This window comes from Trichosurus vulpecula, chromosome 7, assembly GCF_011100635.1.
Source record: "Trichosurus vulpecula isolate mTriVul1 chromosome 7, mTriVul1.pri, whole genome shotgun sequence".
In the NCBI taxonomy this organism is placed as follows: domain Eukaryota; kingdom Metazoa; phylum Chordata; class Mammalia; order Diprotodontia; family Phalangeridae; genus Trichosurus; species Trichosurus vulpecula.
Genome location: NC_050579.1, coordinates 92401241 through 92426608, shown reverse-complemented (window position 1 = coordinate 92426608; position 25368 = coordinate 92401241). Strand labels below are relative to the sequence as shown.

Below are 25368 nucleotides of genomic sequence, written 5' to 3'. Positions count from 1 at the left end.
TAAGAGCCGAGACTCCGAGGAGGGTCTGCGCGGCCCTGGGGTCCTGGGCCCAGACCGGGCGCGGCGGGGTAGGGGAGGGCCGGGCCAGCCCCGCCCGCCAGCCCACCATCACCACAGGGCCTCTCGTCCCTCCCCCCTTCCAGCCTTTCCGTTGGGCCCGCGCCGGGAAAAGTAAAAATAGCCCTCCCCCACCCCCGCAGAGAGGGGGAGGGGCGGATCCTCCCTCCCACCCACCCCCCAGCCCCCCGGCCCCGCCCCGGCAGGAGGACCCTATCAATAGAATATAAACCCCTTAAGGCCCAGTACTATTGATTTTTTGTCATGGTATCACTATTTCCTAACACAATGTCTGGTTCAGCATAGGCTCTGTTAAATCCTTACTAAATCGTTGGGCTAAACATTCCAGGATGATAGTGAGACCAAGGGTATGTGACCATCCCCATAAAAGACTACAGTGGAATAAAGCAGGTTATGCAAGTTCAACAAATAAGGACAATTATTTTCACCAGCAAAAGATAGGAAGCTTGAACATACACTATGTGAATTTCTTATGCACTTTTTTCCTTTGGGGACAATTCAATAAATTATTAATTAATATTTGATTAAAAATTAAGAATAAGATTAAGGAGGTTAAAAACCTATCCTTTAGCATTTGATTCAAGAATGTTGATTTTTACTTTTGACTCAAAAATATTTGACATGCAAACAATGTATACATTTTAAAAGTTGTGAATTCAAACTCTAACAAAGCTCTTACACGAAAGTAGGAAAGTAAAAAGCAGAAAAGGGTTCTAATTAAATTTACAAGGTTAGAACTATGAAATAAACTTAACCAAACTCAAAGTAAGATGATGGATTACATAGATTTAGCGTCTCCATTCCACTTGTAAATGACAAAAAGCAACATGGTATACCCACATATGAACCCAATCAGCTTGACTGATTACATAATGTATTTAATCCAGAGAAGTAAAAATACATCAGAATGACTCTGTAGCCCCCATCATGGTATTCATGCTCTAATGAATACACTAACTTAATGAATATGGTCAATTTCAAATTCATGTGTGCAACTCATGAAAGAGATATAAAAATTAATTATTCTTGTAAAGCTGTCCCCATAATCAAATGGCTTCTAAAATAAAATCAAAGTACCAAGGGGGAATACATCTACATACAGATAATATACATACATACACACAGAAAGAGACATGCGTATTCATTTGTGTGTATAGTGCAAGGGATCCAGGCACATTGTTCATGTAAAGATAAAATTTAATCCCAAGATTTAAGTTAAAGAATATTTTATAAAATCTCAAATTCTGTAACAATTTAGGTTTAAAATGAGAAGAAGAATCTGTTAGAAATGTATATGTAAGCTTTTTTTTGTTGTTTTATTTTTTAAGAGGAGAAAACAACTCTAATAAATATCACAGGAGAAGTGATACCTTGTCGGAAGAAACGCTTGTTCAATTTAAATTTACCTTTTCAAACACTTTCTAAAATAATTCTTAACATATAGTGTTTCTGAAATTTCTTTCTGCATCATATGGTGTATAAAGTGTACATAAGACATGAAGTTGAATACCTACCTCCTTTGCAATGAATGGGTACTGATAGAAAGTATTCCTCCTAAAAATGTATCTCCGTGGTACTCAGAGATGACAAGTGATGGCTCCTGAAGGGCTTCATGTATCAAAAAGAGTGTTGGTGGACTTGGAAGGAGAAAGACCCGGGTTCAAATTAGATTGTAAGTTCTTTGATAGCAGGGGCTACATTTTGCCTCTTTTTGTATCCACAGAGCTTAGAATAGTCCCTGACACACTGTAGGCACTTAATAAATGCTGATTGATTGATATTCTGCCTCTGACATTTATAAATCATGTATCTTTAGGCCATTCACTTAACGTCTCTGAGTCTCAGTAAAATGCAGAAAATACTAGCATCTAGCTTTGAGGGTTGTTCTCAGAATCAGAGGAGACAAAGTACATAAAGTGCTCTACAAACCTTAAGCTGCTATATAAGTGTTAGCTTTTTTTTACTATTACTTTTTTGGTGGATTGATAGACTACACCTTATCTATTTTAGCATGTTCCAAAACTCTTGGCATATAGATTTTAAGAGAAAAGTGAAACATTTCAGAATGACTTTGGTTTTCTCCTTCATTTAGAACATCTGAATGAATTATGCATAAATAGGAAGAGGATACAAAGATTCAATTTCTTTTGAAACATTTATGGTTTACCAAAGTATAAACATTTGAAACATCACTATGTTCTTCTATCTTTTCTTCATCCTTGCTCAGCTGAACAACTGGGCTGTTGTTCTTATCATCATCATCATTAATATTTTTAAAGCAAAGGAAGATGCCACAGTTAGGTTGATTATTATGTCCATACATTGATCTCCCTATTGTGGGTACTTATTCCACTGATGCAGATTACAACAATATATGACTCTTGCCCATGTATTCCAATAAATCTTCCACAGGGAGTCAATCCAGTGTGTGATGGGTCATCCATGATCTCTTAATTTTTATTAATAATAAAGCTACTTATTAAGGTGTGTAAAGTTCACTCCTCTAATGTAACTAAACTAGAAAAAAATTCAAGAAAAGTTAAAGAAGTTAGTTAAAAAAATAGTGCAAGAAAACAGCACCCATGAACACACATAATCACGAAGTCAAAATTAGTGTCAGTGCCCTACTTACTAAGTGAATTTATTCTGAAGAATTGCATTCCCTAAAGAGAAATACAAACACACACACACACACACACACACACACACACACACACACACCCCACACACCCCTGGACATGGAAGACTAAAGCAAGTAAGGTCAAAACCCTGTCCTGAATTCAAAATAACCACCTTATAACTGCAAGGAATCTATGACATTAATCTCTTCTGACACTAAGCACGTAAATCACATACTTGTGCTCCAAATAAGAAAAACAACTGAATGTTTTGCTTCTGTACAATTAACTATTTCAGCCTCTGATTGCTGCATGTGCAAAAAGGAAAAAAAAAGGGCGACACATCAATACCACCTTAGTACCTCACCAATGTCCTCAAATAGTAATTGCTGAAATATTATACTACCAATTCCTAGTTTTTCATCATCAAAAATTCATTTGTTAACTATTACAGTCTGTAATGGCTATAGCCCTCAGCATAATAGAACTCATACTTTATAACAATTATTTTCAGAAAAAAATTGTTATTGATCTTTTGCTTTTATATCACCTACATTTTCCAACGCATCTCTCTTCTTTTCTTCTCAGTCATCCCTTATAACAAACTACTAAAAACTTAAACTAAACAAATCCACAAAAAAGATTTCAGCTAATTAATCAACACATTGAAAAAGTCTGATATCATATATAATATCCCACACTCATAGTCTCACATTTCGGTGAAGAATCATTAACTCTTTTGGACCTACATAGGTCATTTTAATTCTAGAGGTAGCCAAGTGGCACAGTGGACAGAGTGTGGAGGCTTGAGTCAGAAAGATGCTTGTCTGCCTCAGTTTCCTTACCTGTAAAAGAGAAATAATAATGACATTGCCTCCAGGGCTGTTATGAACATCAAATGAGATAATATTTGTAATGTACCTGGCACATGGGGTAGTAAGGTGATACAATAGATAGAGTGTCATGCCTGGAGTCAGGAAGACCTGAGTTCAAATTCTACTTCAGACACTTATTTAGCTTTGTTAACCTGGGTAAGTCACTTAATCCTGTTTGTTTCAGTTTCTTCATCTGTAAAATGAGCTAGAGAAGGAAATGGCAAACCATTCTAGTATCTTTGGCAAGAAAACCCTAAATGGGGTAATGATGAGTCAGACACAACTGAAACAAGTGAACAAAAATAACCTGGCACATGGTAGGTGCTTAATGAATACTTCCATCCATCCATCCATCCATCCATCCATCCATCCATCCATCCATCCTTCATTCCTTCTTTCCTTCCTTCCTTTGTTCCTTCCTTTCTTCAGGATTCAGTTTTAATTAATTTTTTTTGTTTCTATTTGCAGTATTGCAGTTATGTAACAATTATTTTTTGACGTGAAATGCTGGAAAGGTAAAAAAATATAAAATCCCTTATACAAGAAAGAAAATCAAGACTAGCCTTTCCCTCACCAATAATTCAGGACATTTGATGGAATATTTCCGGGTAATCTTAAATTTATAATCAATTATCTTTATCTCTATATTTTAAAAAAATTTCAGTTTTAATACAACAGGTATTTTTGTCCACATTTTTCAGACAGAATACAACTAAAGGTAAGGTGGAACACAGAACTGGAAAATGACAAAGCATATGTAAGAAAAGACACAAGTTCATGAATTTCCTAAGTTGAACTCTTTATTTGTTCAAGGAATAGGAAAAAAAGTGAGCTTTTTTTCCCCCTGACACATGTAGGTCTTTTTTTAAATTGTTTTTATTTAATATTTTAGTTTTCAACATTGATTTCCACAAGATTTTGAATTACAAATTTTCTCCCGATTTCTACCTTCCCCCCAACTCCAAGATGGCATACATTCTGATTGCCCTGTTCCCCAGTCAGCCTTCCCTTCTGTCACCCCACTCCCCCCATCCCCTTTTCCCTTACTTTCTTGTAGGGCAAGATAGATTTCTATGCCCCATTACCTGTATATCTTATTTCCCAGTTGCATGCAAAAACAACTTTTTTTTTGAACATCTGCTTTTAAAACTTTGAGTTCGAAATTTTCTCCCCTCTTCCCTCCCCACCCACCCTCCCTAAGAAGGCAAGCAATTCAACATAGGTCATACACGTATCATTATGCAAAACTCTTCCACAATACTCATGTTGTCAAAGACTAATTATATTTTGCTCTCTCCTATCCTGTCCCCCTTTATTCAATTTTCTCCCTTGACCCTATCCCTTTTCGAAAGTGTTTGCTTTTGATTACCTCCTTCCCCTATCTGCCCTGCCTTCCATCATCCCCCCTTTTTTATCCCTTTCCTCTTTCTTTCCTGTGGGGTAAGATACTCAGTTGTGTATGTTATTCCCTCCTCAGTTCAAATACGACGAGAGCAAGATTCACTCATTCCCCCTCACCTACCCCTTCTCTTCTCTTCCAATGAACTACTTTTCCTTGCCCACTTTTATGCAAGATAATTTACCCCATTCTATCTCTCCCTTTCTCCCTCTCTCAATATATTCCTCTCTCATCCCTTAATTTGATTTTATTTTTTTAGATATCATCCCTTCTTATTCAACGTATCCTGTGCCCTCTGTCTATATGTATATATTTATATTCTCTTCAGCTACCCTAATACCAAGGTCGCATGAATTACATACATCATCTTTCTATGGAGGAATGTAAACAAAACAGTTCAACTTTAATAAGACCCTCTTTCTTGTTTATCTTTTCATGCTTCTCTTGATTCTTGTGGTTGAAAGTCAAATTTCTACTCAGCTCTGGTCTTTTCATTGAGAAAGCTTGAAAGTCCTCTATTTTATTGAAAATCCATATTTTGCCTTGGAGCATTATACTCAGTTTTGCTGGGTAAGTGATTCTTGGTTTTAATCCTAGCTCCTTTGATCTCCGGAATATCATATTCCAAGCCCTTCCATCCATTAATGTAGAAGCTGCTAGATCTTGTATTATCCTGATTGTGTTTCCACAATATTCAAATTGTTTCTTTCTGGCTGCTTGCAGTATTTTCCCCTTGACCTGGAAACTCTGGAATTTGGTGACAATATTCCTGGGAGTTATCTTTTTGGGATCTTTTTCAAGAGGTGATTGGTGGATTCTTTCAATTTTTATTTTACCCTCTGGTCCTAGAATATCAGGGCAGTTTTCCTTGGTAATTTCTTGAAAGATGATGTCTAGGCTCTTTTTTTGATCATGGCTTTCAGGTAGTACAATAATTTTTAAATTATCTCTCCTGGATCTACTGACATATGTAGGTCTTAAATGTTATCTGACAGAAATTTTTATTTTACTCTGATTTTAAGGCTGGAGGAGGTAAGCTCCATGGACAGTAATTATCAATTCTGAAATTTTAAAATTATGATATAGCCTTTATGTGAATTATACACAGAGTTGACACACATACAAACTTTTCTTATAATGATTTCTTCTCCACTGAAAATAGTGTTATAAGATTTCTATGTGTACATACTAATATGTTGTTTAGATACAAATGTATTTGAATAGATAGAAGCTTGTTTCCCCAAGTATAATCCATTTACTTTGATTCCTCAATATTTTCTATGACATGAAAAGCAGTGTGGCATAATGGGTGGAAAGCCAGATATTGAACCTGGATTGCCAATACATATTAACTGTGTGAATTTGGGTAGGTCACTTAACCTCTGAATGCTTAGGGAAATGGTTTACAACAATGGAGCTGCAGAGAAATTCTTAATCTGCATTGGTAAAGGAACTTCCTAATCCAGGGAGCTCCCTATATCAAGGAAATGAGAGACTTTGTTCCTGTTCTTATTCTTTTATGAAACACATTTTTACATTTTATATTATAATACCAAAGTCCATCACAAATTATGACATGTCGGGGGTTGGTCAACTATAGTAGCTACCAAAGAGAATCACTGATTCACCCATTTTCTCTGAGTTTTGTGTTTGTTTTCAACTCAATAAAGTATTAGTGAAAATGACCAGGGGCAGTAAAGCAAACCTCTTCACCATTCTGAGTGTAGAAAGTTTCAGTCTCATATAAGCTCAAAGAAGATAACTTTCCCCCCAATCCATGGCAATCCTCAAAGATATTTCATAAGTCCACAGGGGCACTAAAATGTCAAGTCTTCCTTTCAACAGAGAAATTACATTTCTGAAGGTTCTGAATTACGCAAAGAGGTAAGTAATTCGGGGTATTTTTATGACTGACTCATATAAATGCACAGACACAAACAGATTAAATTCTCTGGCTCTTTGAAATGTGAACTCATTCTATGTAGATGATTCTCCTCCATTAATTCTGTGTGGTGCTTACCAGCTCCTCTGCTAATGCATCAGTTCTTCAGAGGAATATAGGAGTGAAATTCATTTACATTTACTTAAATAAATGAGATCAGCAATGAGTTTCATAGCAAGACTACACTTCAAAAGAATCTTGCTTTTTATTCACTGCAGGGTTCAAGAGTGTTATTTACAGAATTATTTTCTCATAAACAAACATGGTAGGAAAGGACTGAAAGTGTAAGTATAACGGCACTTAACCTGACCTTTCTAGTGTCCTGAATCAAAAGGAAAATAGGATTCCAGATGAGCTATGTAAGCTACATACAATTATCATTGTTTCAAGGTCATATTTAAACAGCCACTCATACAAAAATTTTACCATACTGTTAAAAGCTGAGCAGCAAGGAAGTGGGTAGTCCTTATTTCTCACAATCAGGGTCAATATGAACCTCCCATTCATTTCTAGAAATAAAGATGTAGCATTCTGAAGTCAAATTGAAAATAACTGTACTAGAAACTATATGTAATGTTTATGAATGGGAGGACCATTGGGCAATGTTTTATCTTGTGAATCATGGAGTAAAAAAGCATCTCATCAACAGTCTATGGAAAGAAAATAGAGGATTTGCAGTATCCATTTTACAGGGCACAGGATTTAGAGGGTTGTGTCTGAGCATTAAAGCCTGATTTTAGTTCTGCATAGCAATGATTTTTAATTTTAAACTGTGTTGGGGGTATCCCTTCTGTGGTAGAATGGCTAAACCTAATAATCTGTAAGGTGATAATATGTTAATAATTCTATACACTGATGTAATTTTTATTATTGTAACCATTATGATATGTAGCCTTCAGGATGGAGAAAGATAAATTACTTTCACAGGTAATTTATCAATGGACCCTCTATCTCAGGACAAGGAAAAGTTCCTCAGTCTCTACTGACCCTCAGGTATGAATATCAGTTTGCTTTCGGAAAGGTGGAGGCATGCTCAACTGAATGAACAGATTCAAAATGAGAGAGCAAGTTTCACTAGGAAAAGCAGCTATGGAATGAGGACATCCAGACTTGGCACTGGAGTCTGGGCTAATCTGGCTAGCCTGCTTGAGCCATAGGACATAGAGTACAGATGGAGGAGGTGACTTGTATCAAGGTTTGGAAAGGCCCAAAGATCCAGATGACAAAATCTGCATCACAGGAACAGTCAGGAGAGAGATTAGTAAAGAAGCTGTAAGTAGATTTCACTGAGGTCAGTTTGCAAATACTTCAAAGATGAAAAAGGACCACAGAAAGCCTGAAAACAGGAATGGAGGTGGGGAGTCAGATAGTTTTGGGGTCCAGATACAAGAATAATGTCTTATTAGGAACTGAAGTATATACAGGTAGAGAGACAAAAGATTTTCCTAAACCTTGGACAGAATGTTATGGATGAAGTAATCTAAAGTGACCCAAGGAAAGGGAATGACTAGTGAAGTCTCTGATCAGGTATAGACTGCTGTAGGTCATAATAAGAGCTAAGGAAAGAGATTCTAGAAGCCTAGCCAACTACTTCCAGAGTTAGAAACCAGAACTGAGGTAATGATAAGGACCAGGCTGAGAACAGTAATTTAAGAATAAAACTAGTGACAATGGCAAGTCCCTGAAGTTAGAAGGGGACTAGGAGCAAATAAACCAGTCAATAAGCATTTATTAAGTATCTACTATGTGCCAGGAACTAAATGTCTCATAAGAAGTACTTGACCTATGTGTGTCACAGATCTCTTTTGCAGTTTGGTCCAGCCTATAGACCTCTTTTCAGAATGATGTCTTTAAATGCATAAAATCAAATATATAGAATTACAAGGGACACCAACTATATTGAAATAAAAATGTAATTTTCCCCCTTTAAAAATCACTGCTTTTCAGTTAAATAATTTTTCTTCCATGAAAAAGGTCTTCGCAAAAACAAATACGAAGTACATTGAGTAGAAATTAAAAATAGAGAACTTTCTCCATGTGCTCACATTTTTTCCTGGTCCTCTACCCTCATGAACTGTATTTCATTTTACTGTGTGCCCTAATACAATTATTAAATCGAGAATAGATATATGTGTGCATGTGTAAGAGCAGGGTGGGTGGAAGAAATATACTATTTTCAATGGAAAAAGAAAGAATATGGAAAAGAAAATGATAGTAAGGGAGAAAAATCCAGCCAACAACTGCCACTCAATCTTATCTAGAGTGTACTAGCATATATTATTTTGAATGTAGCCTTCTGTCAATGGAAACATTAAGTAGTTCCTATGCTTTCCTAATAGTGACTTCCCATGATAAAGGCTGTGTTTACAATCTACAGAGCATAGTACTTTTAGTGTTAAGATTGAGACTTGGTAATACCTATGTCCCATGATTGTGGGAGAGGATCAAAGAATAAAAATTAAATAAATCTGCCAATAACACATGTTAAATAAACCATACATACATACTTGTAATTAAAATTGCAATTTCTAATTGCAATAACAAAGCTCCAAAAGCAAAAAATATTGAAAATAATCCTGCATGTTTGATACCCCAGAAGTTTGGTGTAACACAGGATAACAACATTACAAAAGAAAGATTAGCTGATAAGCATGGAACTCAGCAAGATGCCTATTGTAAACAGAAGAAAAATTATTAACTAGTTCTTTAAAAGAAAGTCATCTGGGAAAGTCACTTAACATTCTTGGGCCCCAGTTTTTTTCTCATCCGTAAGATAGAGGATTAAATCTTATGGTCCCCTAGATCCCTTCTACTTTAAATCAATGACCTTAACTATCAAAGGTATGTTATATAAGGGCTTATGATACCCTTTTCAGGGCTATCCATCCACCTTTGGTGTCTACCTGGCCCTCAACTCTCACACATGACTCCAAAAAGCTGTAGCATGTGCAGTGGCCACACTCCACTAGACCATCTCAGCAGATGGACTAGACCAGGTTGAGGATAATTGATGGGCCACAACCTATCGGTGAGTTAGAGGGGTGTCTACCCCAAGCATGTGAAGACTTCCCTCTGTGGAATGGGTGGATATGAACAATTTGTTCCAATGGCCATGAAGGCAGCTGAAACAGGTGCTATGGAAGGCTTAGAGTATAGTTAGACATCTAAGACACGAAGGTCATCTATTGCATCCTGGGTCACACCGCCAGTTGTCCTGACTTTTGTCCTGCCACTGGATTTTGATGACTCCAGAAGACAGTGAGGCTGACAACTTTGTACTACTCTGTCTTACTTAAATCTAATTCATCCACAAGTCAAGACACCCTGTGATGTCATTGGTCCTCTTCAAAAACAAAGGACAAGCAACCACAAAAAGTCTCATTTCATTCATAAATATAAAACAACCACCCTTTTGAATATAGTTTAATAATTTTGTATTCATCAAAGTACTTAGGCAGTCTTCACAAACTCCTTGTGTAGTTTTAAAATTCTCGAGTTTTAACAACATAGGTTGTAGGTATGATAAAAGTGACCTGCATCGTATCTATGTAGAGTTAACTCCACTGATGTTATGGATTTAATTTTATAAGTGATAAGACAGAAGTTACATTCATATCTACAGAAGCTATTTTTTCATTTGTCCTAGGCTTTAAAGAGGAACATAACCAGGATTATGAGGAGCCAGGAGATGATGCTACATTAGGACTGATTGAAGAAAAACAAAAGGTTGTTTAGTCTGTAGACTAAGTAGGTGTAGAGGTTGTCTTCATATATTTGATGGGCTGTCATGTAGAAGACAGGTTAGGTTTGGTATGTTTGGCCCCAGAGGGAGGACCTAAATCCAGTAGGTGGAACTTGCAGAAAGGCAGATTTCCCTTCAATATAAGGGCGGAAAACTTCCTTAGAATTAAAGCCAATTAGAGCTATCAGAAAATTGGAATGAACCACCTCTCAAGGTAGTAAATTCCCTTTCATTAGAAAAATTCAAGCAAAGCAAAAATTGGATGACCAATTATTTGTGTAGGGGTGTGTGTGTGTGTGTGTGTGTGTGTGTGTGTGTGAGATATTTCTGTTCAGGTCTGTTTGGGATAAATGACCTTCCAATGAACTTTAAGATTTAGTAATTCCATTCCATTGTGAAATATAGATTATTTAAAATTTGAAAAATTAGATTTGAAATGTCAGTTACAGATTATTTCTCTGACTCCTCCAACCTTTGCTATAAAATTTAAAAGTACACAAAGACTTTATACATTTCTTCATCTCAGGTTTTACAACACAAACAACCTGGAAGAAAGGAGCAGAAATTAGTTTATTCCACTCCTGTGCATCTCTTTGTATAATAAATGAATTCCTGGACATTCCAATGTAAATAGGTATCCATTGGTTTTAGACAGGAGAGCTGGAACTTTAAAGGACTTCAGGGGGAAATCTTTTGGAAAAGGAAAAATTCCTGGAATTCTTGGGAAATGACTTGCTAATCTTTCTAAATTATTTAGTTCATATCTTTTTTAACATAGGAATACATCCATTTTGACAATTCCATTATTATATCCAAATTAATATAACAAAGTTATATCCATGCCATGGCATTCACCTTCATATTCCTGCTGTAGCTAAATAAAACTTGTTCAGTTGAAATCACCTATAATATCTGCATTTGTATATTCCTGGGCATTTTAATATTTTTGCAACGTGGAATGTTAATTAATGGAATCTACCTTTTTTCTACTTCAAAATATCATATAAATGATTTGATGGTTTTGGTAAGGGATGAGCAATCTTTTGGATCAGTCCTAAGCACCATGAGTGTATGAGTATGCTACAGTCTGCTCGTTAAAACTGATTGTTAAGTTTCCCATGTAAACATTTACACCTTCGAAATCAGGAAATACTACAAGGGCTTGATTGTTTTGTTAATTGTCTAGACGTAAGAAAGCTATGAATAAAATGCTAATGATGCAGATGAAACTTAAATATGTCTAGAGTACACATTTTCTCTCAGAGCCAGTTATTAAACATTTACCAACATGCCCCTTCTAAGAACTCTCTCTTATTCACTACCCTGAGTCACAAGAATCAAGAAGCACTATATATAAAAATCTGATAAAAACCCAACCATCGACATTTTTAAAAACCTATCAAATATTAGTAATATTTGACATTTTATTCAAATAAAGGCACTGCAGAAAAGCACAAGACACAGAGCAATACTCCTTAATTCTCCCATTAGAACCCTTATATTTTTGATTATATACAAATACTGAGTATTCAAATAATTTGCTTTCGCAAAGGGAAGTTAGTTAACAATATGAGGCGCCCCTTCTAATTAAACAACAGATTCTTCTTGTTAATAAAGTTTGAAAAAATACATCAATACTGGTTCCCTTCAAGCATGATAAAAACAAGATTCTATGTGTAGCACCACTTTTTCTTAAAATAGGGAAAATTTATAGTTTTAAAAAATAAGTACCAAAATGTATTTAAGTCTCTAAAGCCCCAAATGACTTCCTTTTTCTTATAAGAGAAAAGAGCCATATTTTGCTCATGTTCAATATAATACTCAAATGCTCAGTGAACATTTTTGAATTGTTTTAGAATTCAAACAATTCTATAATATATAATGCTATCAGCAAAAACTGGAATTTTTACAAAATTTGGATCTTATATTCTGAGTGTCCCAAAATACTTAACTGCAGTTTTAAACTAAGCTATAGCCTATATATAGATGAGAGAGTTTAAAGTTCCTAGATTATTTGTTTCCCAACCCTTCAAAGTAACATAGTAATCCCACAAAAATTTGTTTGCTGCCTTTTTCTATTTGGAGCCCATAAAAGCATTCTTAGGTTTCCTTTCCTGCAATCACCCAATATTATTCTGGCACGTCTCTTAAAACAACCCAATTTATAGTCTTTGACTTTCTTTCCCTAAACTCATTGGCCTACAAGAAGGACGGTCAAACATATAGAAAATCTGTCCCATTTGATATGGTATATAAAAGGTAAGCGGAAAGTAACTTAACCCCACCCCCCATCCCCGAAAGAATCTGAAATGTGTTAGATTGAAAGTGAAACTGGAGTTGAGATTTCTACTGGAATCACACCATAAAAAATTAAGGGTTCTACAGTGCCTAATATGGTCATATCTTACCCTTTTAGATATACATTACACACTTGCTTTGAATACTAAAAGATACACTGGGAGAAATGAATGGGATGATTGTTTAAAAATACTTCAGAATACTGTTACATATTTTAGGCTGCTAAATCTGTGGGGATGAGGAAACTGAAACAGATCTGTAAAATGGGCTTAATAGCATCTACTTCCCAGCCCTGTTGTGAGGATCAAATTAGATAACATTGTAAAGTGCGTTAACACAATGCCTGGCTCATAGTAAGTGCTCTGTAAAAATGCTAGCTATGATGATGATGATGTGATAAAAATGTCTAAAATAATGGTTCTAAGAATGTAAAAAATACTTTAGAAAGCTAAAATGTTGGTTCAAATGTCCTGTTATCCCCTTAAATCTCTTCTGGAACTATTTTGATTATGCTGTTTAAATTTTATGTTTCTAAGACACCCTTATTCCCAAATCTGTCTCAGTCTTTTTCATTTAAGATTACTAAGGCATTCACAATACCATAGATTAATAGCCTGGATCTCTCCCAACCTTCTTCTCACCCAAGGAAGTTTCTTTACAAGTCTCCCTCAGAGTACATGTTTGCATCCTGATCCAACTTTCTAGAAACTTTTTTTTAAGGGAGTAAATTGGCTCCATGTTTTAGTGGAGAAAGATTCCTAAATATATGTTTGCATATTCCAAATCAAATTACCAGGATCTATGAAGACTCAAGTAAGTTAAGACAAAACTAGCCAATGACTATTTTACATCATTAGCCTAAATAGGGTTTTATATCCACACTGCAACAAGTTGACAATTACTAACACTTGAAAAATCTGGCTACAGAAAACGACTGGCTTTAGGTGGTTGTTTTATGATCCACTAGTTGGAAAGGAAAGGTCCTTATATTTAAGGGCTTGGCACGTATGGCAAAAAGCTTTTTTAGTTGACTGGGTGAAAAGACACGCAACACTTTTTTTTTCAAGCACATGCACTTTCCCTGATAAAAACAAATTGCCTAAAAGCTAAGCACAGCAGTTTGTGCACAATGAATATGTACATCAACAGTAGCAGCAGGAGAGGCACCAAAGAATGACAAGAATGATTTGCATTTCTATAGTTTCTTTTGTGTACCCTAACTCCCTAAAGCATCTTACAAAGCAATAAATATCATAAGTGAGAAGAGGCAGTGATAGGATATCAATACAAGGAATGATTGTGCAGCCAGACACAGCAGCCCTTCTGTGCTCAGCAGCATCCTCCTCCCCATCACCCCCCAACAGCTGTAAACATGAGTGTCAATTAATCTGTGCTTGTTAAGAAAGAAAAAGGAAAAAAAAAGGAGGAAGGAGGGACTCAACCACCTGCAGAATGTGTTTAGGCTCTAAAGCTTTTCAACACCATCGACTATTTACCAATCTCTAAATCTCCCTCAAAGTGATCTTTGTGGTTCTGGTAACCAACTGTTACTATGACCCAAGCCACAGAGCTAACGAGACTTTCTTTGGAATGGACTACACAGGTGAGAAAGAAAAGAGTTTTTCATCATGGGTAGAAGTTGGGTATCACACTGATGAAGGCCTCAGTGCCTTTCTTTTCATGATTTCTGTGACCAAGCCCAAGAAATAATGGAACTCATAGAAGTAAAATTCACAAACAAATCTGCCTGTGCCCAAATCTCCCTTGTCCCACCCGAATTCAGACTACAAGTGTGAGGATCCCAAGTCTTATTGGCTGTGGTGAATAATTTCCCCAAGTCCTCCACTCATAAAATGGGCCTGTCACTATCCTCCAGGGGTCACAATTGGGTTACAAATTCCATGTGATGGTGCCTGAGCAGCCTGATTTGGAACAATTTATTCACATCCTTCTTCATTAAGATTCAAATGGAATAAGTAAGGTAGAAATTGAACAGACACAGAAATTGTGCATAGCTTGCTCCTGTAGTCAGTAAACATTTATTCACTAAGCACAGCTCATGTATTCTCTCTCTCACTCATATTCGTTCTTCCTATCCTTCCTGCTTGCTGTTTTAATGCATAATTAAGAAGGTCAGAATTAATGAAGCAGTGTGGAGTAAAGTTCAAGGAATCCCCAGGCACTATTTATTCTATTAGATCTCAGGCATGAATGTCAGATTGGCAGCATGAGAGGCAGGAGCAGTGGGGCTGGCAGCATCCCAGCAACGAATCCACAAGGGGAGACTTACCTGCAGTGTCAAGTCATTCCTAAGCTCCTTCCCTGCAAAAATCACATGCAACTGGTCAGCTGGAACCCCCTGTCGCTTAGCAACCACCTCCTTGAGTTGAAAGATGCTGGTGTCTGCATCGACTTCCACTGGGAAACCATGGCTGGAGTTGAACCTAACAAACACTGGCCAAGAAATCGGAAGGGAGGAAAAAAAAAAAGTGAGCGTTTTCCCCAAAATAGTTTTTAGCAGGAATCATTTCTAAAACCTGGATTACCAACCCAAGTATTTTGTGTCTTTCACTTTCAAACTGAACTTTTTTTTAAATTTTTTTTATTAAATTTATTTATTTAACATATTTGGTTTTCAGCATTGATTTTCACAACAGTTTGAATTACAAATTTTCTCCCCATTTCTACCCTCCCCCCCACTCCAAGATGGCTTATATTCTGGTTGCCCTGTTCCCCAGTCAGCCCTCCCCTCTATCACCCCCCTCCCCTCTCATCCCCTTTTCCCTTCCTTTCTTGTAGGGCAAGATAAATTTCTATGCCCCATTGCCTGTGTATCTTATTTTTTAGTTGCATGCAAAAACTTTTTTTTTTTGGAACATCTGATTTTAAAACTTTGAGTTCCAAATTCTCTCCCCTCTTCCCTTCCTACCCACCCTCCCTAAGGAGTCGAGCAATTCAACCTAGGCCACACATGTATCATTATGTATAACCCTTCCACAATACTCATGTTGTGAAAGGCTAACTACATTTTGCTCCTTTTCAACCCATCCCGCTTTATTGAATTTTCTCCCTTGACCCTGTTTTCAAACTGAACTTTAATGATATATTGGATTATAAAAGGGAATCTCAACATGGGCTTTCTCCTTCCTATTATTAATCAGTGACCTTAGAGTCAAAATTGTGTGTTCCTTTTTACATTCAATATAGAAAATGATGGGGCCAAGCATAACCCTTGGGATGAATTTTAAGACCATCACTAGGTTATTAAATAGATCTTGAACTCAACATGGATGTACACACTCACATATAACACCTGTTCAATATGGCAAAGAACAGAACTAAAGGCAATTGTATATTTAAAACATCATGATTCTCATAATTCATTTGAATTCCTATAATTCATGTATGACTTGTAATAAAATCAATGTTTTTTATTCACCAAACTGTAATCAACAAAAATTCAGTCCCTCATGGAGCCTTTCTTAGAGTGATATCAAATGGAGCAACTGCATGAGTATTACTAGAGAAAAAACTGAAAGTTGTTGTTGATGGTAGACAGGATGTCAGGAAGGTGGCCGGAGCTCCACAAATTCTTTTCTTTACTCAAAATCAAATCAAAACCTTACAAAACAATGACAAAAAAGATTCCTTCTTTTTTTGATCCCATCCAAATTTACCTTTCTAGGCTTATCTCCCATAAATGCTCCTTCGCTTTCTTTACTGGCCAATCAAACTTGGCTGATCACTCTTTTTCAAGCAAAAATCATACTTACCTGCTGCCACAGATCCCCTCTCCATTAGTTTTAACAAATTATTGGCTTATCCTTTATAATCTATCTTGACTACAGTCACACTCATGCCAGATTAGTATGAAATTGGGGCAACATTCTTTTAAAGAATATTCTGGGGTGGGGGAGGCATAGCCAGTATGGCAGAGTAAGGAAGTGGCTGAGGTCTCCCAACATTCCCCTCCAAGTAACTTTAAAATGATGCCTCAAATCGAATTCTGGAGTGGTAAAGCCAACAAGGTCAGGGTGGACATTTTTCTAGCCCAAGATAATTTAGGAGGTTGAAACGAGAGATTTGTGACACAGGGGTGTAGGCTGACCAGAGCCCACCTGGATAAAACACCAGTGGTAGGACTAGGTGGTTGTGACAGAAGCAGCAGCAGCAACTTCAAGAACTCTCAAGCCAGAGAGGGTAAAGGGACCTGGGAACTTGTCAGAAAGAGAACATAGGGGATCCCTGTACTAGCACTAGGTGCAGGACCAGACACTGTTTGGCAAATCTATTGCCTATATCCTCTTCTGGGTCATAGTTCTAGGGAAGAGAGGAACACTTCCAGTCAAGAGGGAAAAGAAACCCTGAGGGTCAGTTTGAATGGCAATCTCAAGGGATCAGAGACTCTTCCTGGGTAAGGACCATAGTGCAGACCAGGTGATCAGTGACCACACCTCACCACAAATCACACCATTTTGGAAGCACAAAGTCAAAACAAATGACCTGGAAAATAGATGAAGCAGAGATAATTTAAGAAAGATTGGACTACCTGAAAGCCATGATCAAAGAGCAAGCATAGGCATCATAGTTCAAGAAATTATCATAGAAAACTGCCCCCAAATCCTTATGGGGTGGAGAACTGTAGCCTTCTCAGTCCTTGAGTCCAGCCTTTTGCCTGAGTCCAAGTTTTACAGAACAAATCCTTTTTATTAAGGGGATTTGTTCTGTGAAGTTTGGATGCAGAGAGCTGCACTTGAGGGCCAAGAAGGCCACATGTGACCTTGAGGCCTTAAGTACCCCACCCATGTAACCAGAGGGTAAAAAAGAAATGGAAAGAATCCATCAATCACCATCTGAAAGACATCCCAAAATCATAACTCCTAGAAATTTTATCAATAAGATTAAACTATTTACTTTTCTATATGGGACTTACAAGACTATATGTAACTTATAAGAACTTTATCATTATTGAGGCAGTTTGAAGGTTTCTACACAGAAAGAAGGTATAGGAATGAGTTGATTATGTTTGGGTAATGTAAAAATATATAGATGAGAAGGGAGAGAAAGAATGGGAAAAATTATCTCATTTAAAGGAAGCAAAAGCTTTTACAATGCAGGAGAAAATGGTGGGAGCAGTAATGCTTGAATCTCGCATCTCAATGGTTCAAAAAGGGAAAAAAATACAGATACATCCTCAACTGGGAATAGAAATCAATCTTAACCTACAGGGAAGTAGGAGCGGAAATGGACAAAGGAAAGGGAGGGCAGATGAAAGAAGGCAGTGATGAGAGGCAACAGAGACTTTATAAGAAAGACAGGATGAAAAGAAAGAGGAAAGGATAAACAGAAGATAATAAGATGGAGGGAGATGCCACAGTTAGTCATCATAACTACGAATGTGAATGGGATGAATTTACCCATAAAACAGAAGCAGACAGCAAAATGGATTATAAACCAGACTCCAACAATACGTTTACCAAAATTGCATTTGAAGAAGACAGAGAGTTAAAGCAAGGGGTTGAAGCAGAATCTATTAATGGCTTTTTTTTTGAAACATAGGTAATACTGGAGTATGTTTTGCTTGACTTCATGTATAGAATTCATATCAAATTGATTCTCTTCTTAAAGACTCAGGGAGGGAAGGAAGGGAGAGAATTTTTAACTCAAAATTAAAAAAAAATGAACGTTAAAATTATTTATGTATGTACATATATTTTTCCCTTGGCCTTTCCTTTGCAAGCTGTATGTTTGAGAAAGACAGTTGTTACCTACATTTGTGTTTTAGAAGGTATGAGATGATTTGCAAATACAGGGCTTCTTTATGTTACTCCTTCAACTGGGTATTCTGCTGAAGTCATTTGTCCTTCAAGACCTAGTTCAAACGTCTTTTCTTCCTTTCTTACCTCAGAAAAAAGTGATATTTCCTCCCTCTGAATTCCTATATTACTGTTTTTAATCTTTCCTGTTGAAAAAAATCACATTCTTCTACCTGGTATGAAAGCTATCTGAATATATTTCTTATTTTCCTAGACTAGAAACTCTATGAGGGAAGCACATGAGTATTATTTATATTTGTGTTCTTTACAATGCCTAGATCAGTGCCTTGCATAAGTAACTTTAAAAGAATTAGCCATTTTATTTAATTTTTCTAATACATTCTCAATGCATTAAAAAACCTCCTAAGTTACTGGGAACCACGCTTCTCATTACAAGACTTGGGATACTAAGCTGCCTGTCTCCCAAAAATCCCCACAAAAATCAAGAATCTTTTATAAGACAATAGCTTTACAAGTCAAGGAACCCCATTCTTAAGAGTAAATCGGTTTCCCTAAATTCCTATCCTCTATGTCAAGCAGATATCAGAGCTCCAAATATAGGAACCAAATTGTAGATGGTGCTCTCAACTCTGTATTGGTGGCTACTGACAATTCCAAGGAAAAGGTTGAGTTAAGATGATTCATTTCTTTATAATTTTTGTGAGACACAATGTGGCATAGTGGATAGAAAGGGGCCTCAAAGCCAGGAAGATCTGTGTTCAAAACTTGCCTCTAACATATAATGATTGTGTGACCCCAGACAAGATACTTAACTTTTCTACACTGTAAGCTTCTTGGTAAGACTTTTAGCTGCAGAGAAGGTACTCTGAATAGGCAGATGATATTCTTCAACTGGAGTTCCATATACAATTGAAATCATAGGTCTAGTCCCCATCCCTTTGGGAAAAGATGAAGCCCATGAAAGATTTAAACAAGAGAAGTAATTTAAACAAGAAGAAATAACAGAAAGACTATTCAGAAGAATAATATTTTCCAGCTTTGACAAAAAATGAGAGAGGCCTGGCCACTCAGGATCAGCTACAAAAGAATCAAAAAAATAAATTGTGGAAGATATCATTTCACCCTGCTTTAATGCAAGGTAGACATAGACTTGAAAAGACAGAATACAATTGCAATACAGAATACAAATTGTAAAACACTGACTCTAGGGGAGATGAGAGGGGAAATAAATTTAGAGAAGTGGCAGTGGTCAGGGTGGTAGGAAAACTGGATTGATAATCTCCCTCTTCTTTTATAGTTGGGTCATCAACCATGACTAGCCAGAAGAAAATACCAAAAGTATTAGAAAGAGGGGTTTGAAATATGTATTGGACGAACAAATGATGAAGAAAAAAGTTTTTTTTATTCAATTAAATTAATTTAGAAAACATTTATTACTTTCTTTTTTTCTGAACTTTTTTATTGAATTTATTGAACATATTTAGTTTTCAGCATTGATTTTCACAAGAGTTTGAATTATGAATCTTATCCCCATTTCTACCCTCCCACTCACTCCAAGATGGCGTATATTCTTGTTGCCCTGTTCCCCAGTCAGCCCTCCCTTCTGTCACCCCACTCCCCTCCCATCCCCCTTTCCCTTCTTCTCTTGTAGGGCAAGATAAATTTCTATGCCCCATTGCCTGTGTATCTTATTTCCTAGTTGCATGCAGAAACTAATTTTTTTTTGTTTTTGAACATCTGTTTTCAAAACTTTGAGTTCCAAATTCTCTTCCCTTTTCCCTCCCTACCCACCCTCTCTAAGAAGGCAAGCAATTCAACATAGGCCACATGCGTATCATTATGTAAAACCCTTCCACAATACTCATGTTGTAAAAGACTAACCATATTTTGCTCCTTCCTATCCTATCCCCCTTTATTCAATTTTCTCCCTTGACCTTGTCCCTTCTCAAAAGTGTTTGCTTTTGATTACCTCCTCCCCCTATCTGCCCTCCCTTCTACTGTCCCACCTTTTTATCTCCTTCCTCCTTCTCTCTTGTGGGGTAAGATACCCAATTGAGTGTGTATGGTATTTCCTCCTCAGGTCAAATTCAATGAGAGCAAGATTCGCTCATTCCCCCTCACGTGCCCCCTCTTCCCTCCCAACAGAACTGATTTTTCTTGCCACTTTTATGCAAGATAATTTACCCCATTCTATCTCTCCCTTTCTGCCTCTCTCAATATATTCCTCTCTTATCCCTTAATTTGATTTTATTTTTTTAGATATCATCCCTTCATATTCAACTCACCCTGTGCCCTCTGTCTATGTGTACATATATATGTGTATATATATACATATATATGTATATATATACATACACACATACACCTACATATATACATACATAGACACAGACATATGTATTTCCATACATATATATGTGTATATATATATGTATATATATATATATATATACACATACATATATGCATATTCCTTTCAGCTACTATGATACTGAGGTCTCATGAATCATACACATCATCTTTCCATGTAGGAATGTAAACAAAACAGTTCAACTTTAGTAAGTCCCTCATGATTTCTCTTTCTTGTTTACCTTTTCATGCTTCTCTTGATTTTTGTGTTTGAAAGTCAAGTTTTCTATTCAGCTCTGGTCTTTTCACTGTGAAAGCTTGAAAGTCCTCTACTTTATTGAAAATCCATATTTTGCCTTGGAACATGATACTCAGTTTTGCTGGGTAGGTGATTCTTGGTTTTAATCCTAGCTCCATTGACCTCTGGAATATCATATTCCAAGCCCTTCAGTCCCTTAATGTAGAAGCTGCTAGATCCTGTGTTATCCTGATTGTTTTTCCACAGTCCTCAAATTGATTCTTTCTGGCTGCTTGCAGTATTTTCTCCTTGACCTGGGAGCTCTGGAATTTGGTGACAATATTCCTAGGAGTTTTCTTTTTGGGATCTTTTTCAGGAGGCGATCTATAGATTCTTTCAATTTCTATTTTACCCTCTGGCTCTAGAATATCAGGGCAGTTCTCCTTGATAATCTCATGAAAGATGATATCTAGGCTCTTTTTTTGATCATGGCTTTCAGGGAGTCCAATAATTTTTAAATTATCTCTCCTGGATCTATTTTCCAGGTCAGTGGTTTTTCCAATGAGATATTTCACATTGTCTTCCACTTTTTCATTCCTTTGCTTCTGTTTTATAATATCTTGATTTCTCATAAAGTCAATAGCTTCCACTTGCTCCAATCTAATTTTTAAGGTAGTATTTTCTTCAGTGCTCTTTTGGACCTCCTTTTCCATTTGGCTAATTCTGCCTTTCGAGGCATTCTTCTCATTGGATTTTTGGAGCTCTTTTGCCATTTGAGTTAGTCTATTTTTTAAGGTGTTGTTTTCTTCAGTATATTTTTCAGTATTTTTTTGGGTCTCCTTTAGCAAGTCATTGACTTGTTTTTCATGGTTTTCTCGCATCTTTCTCATTTCTCTTCCCAATTTTTCCTTTACTTCTCTAACTTGCTTTTTCCAAATCCTTTTCAAGCTCTTCCATGGCCTGAGACCAGTTTATGTTTTTCTTAGAGGCTTTTGATGTAGGCTCTTTGGCTTTGTTGACTTCTTCTGGCTGTATGTTTTGGTCTTCTTTGTCACCAAAGAAAGATTCCAAAGTCTGAGACTGAATCTGAGTGTGTTTTTGCTGCCTGGCCATGTTCCCAGCCAACTTACTTGACCCTTGAGTTTTTCAGTGGGGTATGACTGCTTGTAGAGTAGAGAGTACTTTGTTCCAAATTTGAGGGGATGCGCTGTTTATTTCAGAGCTATTTCTATACAGGCAGCTCTGCCACACCAATATTCCTCCTTCCCCAAGAACCGCCAACCCGGACCTTGCAAATCTTAAGCAGGCTCAGCACTCCTGCTCTGATCCACCACTTAATTCCTCCCACCAGGTGGGCCTGGGGCTGGAAGCAACTGCAGCTGTAGTTCTGTAGCTGCACCACCCCCGCTGCCTTGGGGCAGTGGCTGAACTGGGAACTCTTTTCACTCTGTCCCCTGCAGCTTTTCCCACCAACCTTCTCTGTTGTCTTTGGTGTTTGTGGGTTGAGAAGTCTGATAACTGCCAAAGCTCACTGATTCAGGGCACTAGGACCTGTTCTGCTTGGCTCCTGGTCTGGTTGGTTCTGCCACCACCCACCCTTGGCTCTGCTCCCCTCCGCTCCATGCGCAATAGACCTCATCCAGTGACCATCCAGGCTGGAGCCCTACTTCCCTCTGCTATTTTGTGGGTTCTGCAGTTCTAGAATTTGTTCAGAGCCATTTTTTTATAGGTTTTTTGGAGGGACCTGGCAGGGAGCTCATGCAAGTCCCTGCTTTCCAGGCACCATCTTCGAAGAAAAAAGTTTTGATGCTCATATGCCAGCTAAGAAAATTCCTCTTCATACTCCCACCATGACAAAACCTTCTCTCCCTGCATGTATACAGCCTCTTTATGCAACTGCACATATTCCCATTGTTTTAAATTATTTTCACAGAGAATCACAGGTTCTCAGATTTGGGAAAGTCTTAGAATTTATCTAGTCCAACACATATCTAAGCAAAGATCACTTCTCCAACATCCCTAACAAGTGACAATACAAGTGGTAATAAAGGGAAATGTAGCCGAGTGGCAGAGAGAGCTGCACCTCAAGTCAGAAACATCTGAGTTCTAAGCCAGCCTCAGCCTAGTAGGGACTATTTATCTCTGAGCAAGTCACTTAAACACTGCCTGCCTCAGTTTCCTTATTTATAAGAAGGGGATAAAAATAATATCTATCTCCCTGGGCTGCCCTAAGGATAATATGAGATAATATTCATGAAATGATTTGCAATCTTAAAGCACTATGAACTATCTGTCATCATCATCACCATTACCATCACTATCACCATCATCACCATCATCTCGATCACCATCACCATCATCATCATCATCATCATCATCATCTCTATCATTACTGCATTACATCCTGAGGTAGCCCATTCTACTTGTGAACAGCTCTAATCGTTAAAAAGCTTTTTCTTCTACTAAGTTTAAATATGACTTCCTTTATCTTCTATCCCCTGTTCCCTAGTTATGGCCTCTGTGACCAAGGCAAACACGTAATATTCTTCTTCCCCATAATAGCCACTGAACCACTTGAAGACAGCATTCATGGGTTCTTTAAGTTGCTTCCTTAATTCTTATAACCAATCATAATATTTCTTGGTTTCTAGTTCCCCCTCACTATCCAAGATGATCTTCATTTTGCTCATACTCTTCCCAAAATGTAATGCCTAAAAAGAATTAGGGTGTTCCTGATATAGTCTAGCTACTGTGGGTACAGTGGGAACAACCTCCCTTGTTCTGGATACTGTGCTTTTCTAAATGTGGATAGAGAGCTGAACTTGAAATGAAGAAGACTTAAGTGTAAATGCTGCCCTAGATACTTACTATGTTATCCTGGGCAAGTTATTCAACCCTCTATCAGCCTTGATTTCCTCATCTATAAAATGTATATAATAACAGCATTCAAGTTATATGGTTGCCTTGAGGATTAAATGAGATAACATATGTAAAACACTTTGCAAACCTTAAATTGCTATGTAAGTGCTAGATATTGCTAGACAGCTATAAATGTAGCCTGAGATCCTATAAACTATTTTGGCCACCATCTCCATTGTAGACCTACAATGAAATTAAAGTCCCTCAGATCTTTAAGAAGTACTCCCTTCTGAAACTCCTTATTCTTACCTTTGCAAATTTATGGCCATCAATCTTTAGGTAAAGGGAAAAACACTCTAGCAGAAGTGTTTAGCATAGTGCCTGGCACAAAATGGGCACCAACTGACTAGTCCCTCCAAATTGAGCTTCACACAGGAGGACTGTTCATTTTTTTAAGTAGTGGATTCTGAAATAGAATAAAATAGAACACAGTAGAAATCAGCTTTCTTGATCTTGAGATCAACCTAGTAAAAAGGAGCTGACAGTACTGCATAAATGTCATGTTTCTTTGACCACTTTGATGCCAAAGGAGTTCCTTTCCCAGATGCGTCCTCCTGACATGTTATATTTCTGGGAATAGTTATTAGAAACAATGATACCCCAGTATGTTGAAGATCAAATCAAAGCTCCAAGAGTTCCTCATCTTGTTTCTGTCACTAATTTTTTATAATGTTGAGTAGTCTCTCTTTTTCTTTTTTCTTTCTGTATAAACTGGAGGCAAGTGTTATAATAGAGAAATTGCCTTCAGAATCAAAAGGACTGAGTTAAACTCTTGACTGTGTGATTCACTGGTAACGTAACCAAGGACAAGTCACCCAAACTCTCATACTTAATTTCTAATTTACAAAAAGAGGAGAGAGGATAGGATGGACAAAATGATATCTAAGTTGCCCTTCTCATTCTAATACTATGCCAGACTTCTGATGTTAACTTTTCTATTTTGAATAGTTTTTTCAACGGGATGCTCAATCTGTTAAGGGAAGCTACTTTCCATTTTCTTGAAGACTGTGAAAATGGAACTGGATGAGAAAAGGATGTTTCTGATTATAAAACTATTTCTAACTAAATGTCCTTTCTTGAAAAAGAACGGGTATGTTGGCAAGGACAGGGATGGCAGTAAATGACTTATACAT

The 25368-nt window shown here is 37.1% G+C and overlaps 1 protein-coding gene across 1 annotated transcript in view; it reads right to left on the bottom strand.

Annotated features, from left to right (window-relative positions):
• Positions 1 to 25368, bottom strand: part of PRKN (parkin RBR E3 ubiquitin protein ligase) — a 1915523-nt gene that overhangs the window by 1482253 nt on the left and 407902 nt on the right. The window contains exon 2 of the mRNA XM_036765946.1: positions 15243 to 15406. Coding sequence (XP_036621841.1) covers positions 15243 to 15406 — 164 coding nt within the window. The remainder of the gene's footprint in view (positions 1 to 15242; positions 15407 to 25368) is intronic.